Source organism: Argentina silus (assembly GCF_951799395.1).
Source record: "Argentina silus genome assembly, chromosome: 1".
Taxonomy (NCBI): domain Eukaryota; kingdom Metazoa; phylum Chordata; class Actinopteri; order Argentiniformes; family Argentinidae; genus Argentina; species Argentina silus.
The window spans coordinates 11,636,737-11,646,736 of record NC_139655.1 but is presented as its reverse complement, the minus strand read 5'-3'; the positions used below and the strand labels follow the sequence as shown (position 1 = coordinate 11,646,736).

The 10,000-nt window shown below is 44.9% G+C and overlaps 1 protein-coding gene across 1 annotated transcript in view; it reads left to right on the top strand.

Annotated features, from left to right (window-relative positions):
* The window catches only part of fgf11a (fibroblast growth factor 11a), a gene marked incomplete at both ends in the record, with an annotated part of 28,869 nt that overhangs the window by 9,250 nt on the left and 9,619 nt on the right, over nt 1-10,000 (top strand). The window contains one exon of the mRNA XM_083684052.1: nt 4,313-4,416. Coding sequence (XP_083540178.1) covers nt 4,313-4,416 — 104 coding nt within the window. The remainder of the gene's footprint in view (nt 1-4,312; nt 4,417-10,000) is intronic.

Genomic DNA, 10,000 nt, shown 5'->3' with positions numbered 1-10,000 from the left:
CAGTGAGCTTTATTCCTTGACTTGTATCCCCTTCAATTATTATTTCCCCTGTTGATGGAAAACTTCATTAATCTCTCTCAGCTCAGGAATTGATCCTGCCTGATACCATCTCTCAATACCGCCTCTGTATTCCACAGAAACACAAGATGGATAGAGGAAGCCTGAACAACTTAAAAGGCAAGGAAACTTTGCGCTCAGAGACAGTTAGCACTCAAGGAAAAGGAAATGCATGTGGTAGATGAAAGCATTGAAATGTACTTCTAACATTCAGATGAAGTGAGTGGGAGAGAGAGAGAGAGAGAGAGAGAGAGGGAGGGGGATAAGGAGTGTTGAGAAGATGTAGAACAAGACAGAGATGGATGAGAGAAAACGGGGAGATATTAGTTTCACAGGGGGGAGGATGAAAGACTATGTGAACAAGGGATTGAGAGAAAAGAAATCAAGGAAGAGAGAACCAGAGGGAGAGCAGAAAAAATGGACTGAGGGAACAGGGGGAGGGTTGGAAACACACAGAGGGTGGCAGGGCATGATAGATATACAGACAGACAGACAGACTGACAGACAGACAGAGAGAGAGACACAGAGAGAGAGAGAGAGAGAGAGAGAGAGAGGTTATAGATAAAGTTAGAGGGTAAAGCGAGGTGGTGGATATACACAGTGAGAGAGAGGGAGCAGACATAGGACAGAAAGGACAGATGCAGAGGGACTGAGTGGAAAGATACAGGAAGAGCGAGTGTGAGGGGGCCAGAGGATAGATGATGTGTGTGTGTGTATCTGACCCCCTAGTCACCCCCTCCCCTTTCCCCACCGCCACCCTCACCCCCTCCCCTCTATCTGTCTGTCTCCCTGGGCGTTGAACCCAGATGTGGAGATGTTTGAGTGTTCTGAGGCTTGTCATCCGCCACCAAGCTCACATCCCTTAGCTTTGCCATGGTGATGAGAGAGTGACAGCCAGTCCCAGCTAACATACACTGAGCTTTGAGCATCATAGGAGCATCAGTTACTGGACCATCATAACGCTAACCAGACTTACTGTATCCACAAGTCCACTTTGCTGCTCCAAACATTGATCCACCATGTCCCGTCCTGTCCCCCACAAACACCTCAATGTTAAAGGGATAGTTCAACCAAATTACAAAATCTTGATTAACTATCCCTTTAACCGTTTATAAAAAAGTGGTTCTGGTGCCTCAAAAATGTTTTATTGCTGACGTGTTTTGGAGTAAGCTCCTTCGTCAAAGCATAATATCCCTTTAACTACTACATTCCTCACAAACAGAACATAGAGGAGGATGAGCACTTCCTGTCCACCTGTTAATCTCTGTGCTGGACACGACACATACTGCTAATCCCTCTGTTCTCCCTGTGAGGAGAGCAGCAGAGTAGAGGAGCAGCAGAACAGAGGAGCAGCAGAACAGAGGAGCAGCAGAACAGAGGAGCAGCAGAGAAGAGGAGCAGCAGAGAAGAGGAGCAGCAGAACAGAGGAGCAGCAGAGTAGAGGAGCAGCAGAACAGAGGAGCAGCAGAACAGAGGAGCAGCAGAGTAGAGGAGCAGCAGAACAGAGGAGCAGCAGAGTAGAGGAGCAGCAGAGTAGAGAAGCAGCAGAGTAGAGGAGCAGCAGAGAAGAGGAGCAGCAGAACAGAAGAGCAGCAGAGTAGAGGAGCAGCAGAACAGAAGAGCAGCAGAGTAGAGGAGCAGCAGAGAAGAGGAGCAGCAGAGAAGAGGAGCAGCAGAGTAGAGGAGCAGCAGAACAGAGGAGCAGCAGAGTAGAGGAGCAGCAGAACAGAAGAGCAGCAGAACAGAGGAGCAGCAGAGAAGAGGAGCAGCAGAACAGAGGAGCAGCAGAGTAGAGGAGCAGCAGAACAGAGGAGCAGCAGAGTAGAGGAGCAGCAGAACAGAAGAGCAGCAGAGTAGAGGAGCAGCAGAACAGAGGAGCAGCAGAGTAGAGGAGCAGCAGAACAGAGGAGCAGCAGAACAGAGGAGCAGCAGAGGAGCAGCAGAACAGAAGAGCAGTAGAACAGAAGAGCAGCAGAACAGAGGAGCAGCAAAGCAGAGGAGCAGCAGAACAGCAGAGTAGAGGAACAGCAGAGCTGAGGAGCAGCAGAGGAGAGAAGAAGCACAACAGAGAAGCAGCAGAGCAGAAGAAGCCAAGGCTGCAACAACAACAACAGACCTACTGATGCCCTCTGCGCGCCTACCCTCCATCTCACCCAGCTCCCTCCCTCCCTCCCTCCCTCCCTCCCTTCAACCCTCCCTCCCTTCATCCCTCTAACCCGCTTCTCTTCTCCTTTATTTATTGTGTAGATGATCTCAAGCTTCAAATTGACTTGCAGGATTGATTCGGCAAAGCTCCCTATCTCTCTCATTCTCTCGCCTCCCTCCTTTCCCTTCTCTTCCTCCCTCCGTCTCTCACTCAAAAGACTTTAATTAATATAGCGGGCCCCTCATTGGCGTGTGGAGGAAGAGAGAGAAGGGAGGAAACACAGAGAAACAGAGAAACAGCAGCCTGACCTATTATCCTGGCAGGGAGTGGTGTAATCCATACGATAAGCAAGCCGCCTTTGATTGAGAGAGAAAGGAGGACAAACTCCCGCTCTACGTGATGGGATGGGGGGATGACTGAAGCCTGCACCCCGCTGCCTGGAAGAAAACAGATACAAGGAGAGGAGAGAGGGTGAGAGGAAAAAGGGTGGAGGGAAATAAATGAAAGTGGCGAATGACATATGGGTAAACGAGAGAAAGTGAAAAAAAAGGTAGAAGAGAGGGAGGAAGAGAGGATGGGGAAAAAAGGGGATATAGGAAAGACAAGTGGGCTAGGGAGAGAGAGATGCAGGTGAGAGAAAGGTGTTCAAGAGAGAGAAGCAGAGATTGAGAGAGAGAGAGAGAGAGAGAGAGAGAGAGAGAGAGAGAGAGAGAGAGAGAGAGCAATATTGTGTGTAAGTGTGGTGTCACAGTGACCAGGGTTACAGAGGGTCATAGACAGACAGTCGCCGTGGGGAGAGGGCGCTGGCCTGGCTGCTACATATTCAGTGTGGGCTGGTAGAGGGACAGTGTGGCCTGGTGTGTGTGAGAGGAAGAGAGGGACAGTGTGGCCTGGTGTGTGTGAGAGAAAGAGAGGGACAGTGTGGCCTGGTAGAGGGACAGTGTGGCCTGGTGTGTGTGAGAGAAAGAGAGGGACTGTGTCTGTGTGCTCTCTTCTATTTGTCATCTACCACCGTGGTCTTCAGTGACACGTTGTTCATTTGCCAAACTGGCTAGTTGAGATTCAGGGATCGATAGAGCAAATAAAAGCAGGGCCCGGAGATAGAGAGAGGCGGCAGGGCGGCACAGCACACTCTATCTCTCACCCTCTCTCCCCTCATCACTCTCTTTTAGGGAGAGAGGTCTCTATTAGTGGATAGTGAGGTGGTGGTTGTCTGCTGTTGTTCCTGTTGTTGTTCTTGTTGATGTCGTTGTTGATGTTTGTAGACTCCGCTCGCCTTCTGAACGGGTCCTCGGATATTATTTCTGGCATCTGTGAGCCCATCAGGTGCTGCAGGGTTTTCGTTGTCACGGCAATGGTCGTGGTGATGCTGTGAGGCGTTGGCTAAATTTGCATGGCTCCTGCGGTGTTGTGTGGCTGAGGGGCATTTTGTCAATATCGCTCAAGTTAACATGTCACTTAGTATATCCCTCCTCGCAGAGGGCATCCCAGGCTCAAGACTCTGACGAGAATACACACACAGGGTGAGGGAGAGTGTTTTTACACCGACCAGGCATTTTTATGGAAATCTATGCACAGTGGAAATCCACGTTCAAAATGGAAGAGATCCAGTGAACTGCATTAAGAGGAGGCTGTGTTTACTGTGTACTTTAAAATGAATTCAGCACAAATGTAGGGTGTCACTCCATAATGCATTCTGGAAGCTCTAAGCCGTGCTCTCTCTCTCTCTCTCTCTCTCTCTCTCTCTCTCTCTGTGTCTCTCTCTCTGTCTCTCTCTCTCTCTTTCTCTCTCTGTCTCTCTCTCTCTCTCTCTCTCTCTCTCTCGCTCTGTCTCTCTCTCTCTCTCTCTCTCCAGTGAAATTCAAACAGAGGAATGCTGAACTGTCACTTTCAGGTCTCTGTGACCTCAGTATCAGAAACAGGCCTTTATTTTCCCTACAGTATCTCTCTCTGATGGATAGAGGAGGCAATGGAATGGGAGAAGGTTTTAAATGTCTTTTTCTTTAAGCATAAAGTATCATTGCAAAAAGTCAGGCAGATTGCTCTAACAGCTCTCTCTCCCCCACCCTCTTTCTCTCCCACCATCCCTCTCTCTTTTTTCTCTTTCAGTGCAGTTCAACTTGATTCCTGTGGGCCTCAGGATAGTTGCCATCCAGAGCACTAAAACAGGGCTCTATATCGGCATGAACAGCGATGGATACCTCTACACCTCCGTAAGACAACTTTGTTTACAGTTAAACATCTTAATAACACCCTCTTGTTTACAGTTGAACATCTTAATAACACTCTATTGTAATACACCTCGGTATGAAAACACCTAATGAGAACGAATCCCTTATACTGTTATTAGTATAACAGTTATTATACTCGTTATAGTACTAGTAATAACTGTCTATAAACACCTACACTGTAGTAATAACACATACAGTATAACCAGTGAAGGCTACCACTACACTGCATTATGACAATACCTTGTTACAGTATAACAAGTATAACAATACAATGCTGTAGTCTATACATGGAATAGCACACTATATAAACAATGTATACAATAGTAATAATACTACAGTGTGTATACTAGAGCCGCCTACCCAGCTCCTGTGTTATGGTGCCATGACATGAGTGACATTGAGAGTGTTGCATTTGTATGACGCTGTACCTGATGCCCCCCTTTTCTTCCTTGAGATCCCTTCCCCCGATGGGCCAAATGACTGTGATTCCTGTGATGTTTTATAAGCCCTCTGGAATGCGTTGATGCTGAGGTGTGATATGACTAGGATTGAGGTCTCATTGTTTCTCCTTGCAAACAGCTCGTCATTTAAATACTATAGTAGAAGCAGGGGATAAAAGCAGAAGGCAGGGGATGAGTTGGCTCTCTTTCTCTCCTTGGTGTCCTGGTCAGAGCTCCAGGTCGTGGTTTGTGTGTACACTAAACAGATCGTGTGGTCTGTCCCTCTCTCTCTCTCTCTCTCTCATTTACCATTGAGGCTTGAATGTAACATTTTTCTATTAAGTATTTGTAATAATTGTATAAGTTTACAGTTTTATTAAAGTCTCATTTGATTCATTCTATTTGACCGTTCTTGCACTAATGAGTAGAAACTCAATCATTCTTTGCACATAGTGTTAATTAAATTACTTGGAGTCAGATTATTAATATTAAGATATGCTTTGCTATTCACAAAACATAGCCACATTTTGTTGCCAAGCCTCTGTATTGTAACTGCCGTCTTATTAGACTCTACAATGGTACTGTAGACGGTGTGTTTTACTGTACAGTACATGTAATATTGTGTCAGTCATTAACAGTTAATGTCACTAGGCCTATGAAGGAGTTGAGTTAATGTCACTAGGCCTGTGAAGGAGGTTAGTTAATGTCACTAGGCCTATGAAGGAGGCCTGTGAAGGAGGTTAGTTAATGTCACTAGGCCTATGAAGGAGTTTAGTTAATGTCTCTAGGCCTATGAAGGAGTTGAGTTAATGTCACTAGGCCTGTGAAGGAGGTTAGTTAATGTCACTAGGTCTATGAAGGAGTTTAGTTAATGTCACTAGGCCTATGAAGGAGTTGAGTTAATGTCACTAGGCCTGTGAAGGAGTTTAGTTAATGTCACTAGGCCTATGAAGGAGTTTAGTTAATGTCTCTAGGCCTATGAAGGAGGTTAGTTAATGTCACTAGGCCTATGAAGGAGTTTAGTTAATGTCACTAGGTCTATGAAGGAGTTTAGTTAATGTCACGAGGCCTATGAAGGAGTTTAGTTAATGTCTCTAGGCCTGTGAAGGAGTTTAGTTAATGTCACGAGGCCTATGAAGGAGTTTAGTTCAATGTACAGCCACAGTCTTGCTTGTATAGAAAGTTCTAGAGGGGTATTTCTCATTGACTTGGAGCGTGAAGAGGTGGATGGAGAGAAGCCAGTGAAGCAAGATCAGGATGCAGGAAAAGAGCAATTTTTTCACTTCTCTGTGTGAAAAGTAAAGTGTGTGAGTTCCTGTTTGAAGTAGATCTGTACGTTCACTTCAAAGTCGACAGACTGCCTGCATGCATACTGCAGGAGATGGGTGGGGTATATGGATGTGGTATATGGATGTGGTATATGGATGTGGTATATGGATGTGGTATATGGATGTGGTATATGGATGGGTGGGGTATATGGATGTGGTATATGGATGGGTGGGGTATATGGATGTGGTATATGGATGGGTGGGGTATATGGATGTGGTATATGGATGGGTGGGGTATATGGATGGGACGTTTTCAACATATACCTTGCCTTTCCGATGTAGCAATCTGCACACATACACACGCACGCACGCACGCACGCACGCACGCACGCACGCACGCACGCACGCACGCACGCACGCACACACACACACACACACACACACAGAGAGAGCAGCTGTAGAGGATATACTTACCCAGGCATTCTCCTGACAGAAGAAAGGTGACCCATTTTCACAGGGGAAAAGAACCACAGAAGAGAGGAGCAGAAACAAGTTACTGAGAAAATCCCTTTGAGAGTAGAAAAGAGAGAAACCCCCCCCCCCCCCCCCTCGCCCCCCCCCCCCCTCGCCCCACACTGTGAAAAGAAGCTCGTCTCACAACACCTGAGCACTGCGGTTGTTGCTGTTGACTGCTCTAAATGAGTCAGAGGAGAGCACACACTTCAGAAATAGATGCCCTGGACATTTGCACTCAGTAACTAGGAGAGAAAGGTTGTGTTGTGCCTTAGAAGAACCCATTACATAATAGAGACGACTATTCCCAAAGGGCCACTTGCTTTTAGCAAGATGACATAACATCTACAGAAATCATATAGATAGAAAACGTGCAGGGAATGCATGCAATCAAAAAAGACCCATCAAACTCAGTAGCACTTCACAGGGCCCCTTGTCAAATAGCCTGCAAAATGCTATCATAAGCATGACATCACAAATGTTATAAGTCATCATAGCAGGCATAACAGGCATTGTTACCTAACCAAGACAACGCTGCTATCATGGCCAACGTCATATGGCTGGTGATAGTCGCCTAGGAGGGACTGTTTCCCAAACATATGAGAGTTTTAAGGAGACCTCACTTTTCCCGTAGCAGAGGAGAACATCTTACATCAGAAAGGTGTCGAGGTTCAAAGTGAGTTTTTTAAAGGCTTTGTCCCTAACTTTGACACATCACTGACATAGTGCTGAGGAAAGGTTACAGGGGGTACAGCAGGCAGAATGTTCAACTGCAATACCTTTAAACCAGGGGTAGGCAGCTACCTGGAGCCAATTCATTTTCTAAAGCGGATGGTTGGGCGGCTGGAAATATTCACAATAAATTGACATTAATAATAAATAATAATAATAACAATTTAATAATAAATTAAATTGATAATATAACTATTGGCTGTACCACAACATCTGACAAGTTGCCTCCATTTCATTTATGACAATGGTGTAAAAATGTCATACCTTGATTACACTGATAGACAATCACTATTTGAACCAACTTACTGGTTGTAAGTAACAGTAATTTAGCAAATAAGTTAAACTGCTTAAAGAATAGCTTGCTCTTTTTGAAGGTGTACCTTATTTTTTAATTACCTAGGGTTTACTCAGTTCACCAAGACAGTTTTTGAATATATTTATTAGTTATGAACATCTCTCAACCACAAACTCTCAGTTAGTATTTTTAGCGATGCTAGTGGGAGTAGATAGCAGACATCCGCTTCCACTAGCATTTCTAATAACGCTAACAGATAGATTTTTCAATAGGAAAAACCTTGAGGGCCCACATGAAATAGTTTTCAGGCCAGATTTGGCCCACGGGCCACTAGTTGCTGCCTCCTGCTTTAAAGGGACGTTCCACTTTTTTAAAAATGTGTTCCTGGTTTTTCCATGACCTTGGGTGTAGTTGATTAGCCCAGACAATATTTAGTTAAATAATGTTGCTTCCTTTGATACTGACTAGTCATATTTTGGAGCCCACAGGGCAGGGGAACGAACCACAGAAGAGAGAAGGAGAAACAAGTTACTGAGAGAAAATCCTTTTGAGAGAAGAGAGGATGTGTTTGACCTTGACCTTGGGTGTACAGTAGTTGATTAATCCTGAAAGTATTTAGTTACATAATGTTGCTTCCTTAGATACTGAGTAGTCATATTTTGGGTCCCATGGGGCCCCATTCATTCTGGAAATATGTCCTTGCAGACACTCCAATCAACTCATACAGTATTATGACAAAATCCCTCTCTCAGTAGGCAGTGTTTAACTGGAACACCTGTAAACTGTGTCTATAAACCCTTTACAATGGCTTCATTTAACACAGTCACTGCTGACATGGGACCTCCGCTATCCAGACATTATCTCTCACCAATGAAATCCAGTATAGCATTGTTAGCCTATGTCAGTGTTATGTATAGCTACTGTGTGTGTAACCTCAATGCCTCTGAGAACAGTAAATCACCACACTAATATACTGTACCCAGAGCACTGTTGGGGTGTCATCATTCTACCTATGAAAAGGCACGCTCAAGAGTTATAGAATTAATATTGTGTCCATCCAATGCCTGTATACGGTACACACAGTATGTGAGAATGTACAGGTGCTACATAATGTGTGTGTGTGTGTGTGTGTGTGTGTGTGTGTGTGTGTGTGTGTGTATTGCACGTGCGCATGCATGTGTGTGTGTATGACAGATCTCCCTGTGCCCAGCACCCCTCCTCCCCCACCTTACTCCACACACACTCTTAGACACATCTGGTCCAGCAGTCTCTCAGCATTAATCATTCATGACTCTGTGGCGGACAAAGCCCAACATGCTGTCATTGTGTTCTCTTCCGAGGCCACACACTCCTCACACACACTCCTCACACACACTCCTCTAACAAACAACTATACACATTTCTCTCATACACAACTACACACACGCCTCTCACATACAACTACACACACACACACACACACACACACACACACACACACACACTTCTGTCAAACCCAACTACACACACTCCTCTCACACACTCCTGTCCACAGTCTGCAACCACACCATCTAATCACAGAAAACAGTCACAGCCAGGATACGGAGAAGTAAACAAGGATGCAATTGAAAGAAAAGAGTTTCTTTTATTCACCCAAGTGTAGACTCACTCAGCGGATAGATGTTTAATCCTCCCACTTCAATGACATTTAAGGATTTCTCAAGTAGCACTTTCTCTCTGCACTTAACACTCAGACAGAGAGAGGGGTAAATAAGTTCATCTCATTCAGTTGGAGAAAAACTAAAACGCACATTGACAAAGACATTTGAGATAACAGAATGAATACATAGAGTACATTTACATTTTAATCATTTAGCAGATGCTCTTATCCAAAGCGACTTACAATAAGTACATTCATCTAAAGTTAGTGAATCATTTACTGTATACATCACAGTCATCGCAAGTGAGACGTTCTATAAGAATAGGTGGCGTCTATATAACAGAAAGGCGCCACAGTGAGAGAGAAAGGGAAGAAAACAATTGTTCGTTCTTTTTTTCTTCTTCTGAATAGCAATGTGTTTGAGAAAGCCTGCTATAAAACAATTACATACAAAAAACCATTGGGAAATGTGATTGAGCACCATAACTCTAAATCTGACCTATGCACTGACAGGGTTTTCTAGCACACTCAGTTTTGACTCCTGCTCCAGCGTTGTTGGGCTAACTGTACATCAAACCACATAGGCTACACTCAGCGCTGAGCATGTTGTTGCTTCTCTCAAACAGCCCAATACTTACTCTTCAGAGAGGTAATAGACCTTATAGCAGACTGTTTTCAG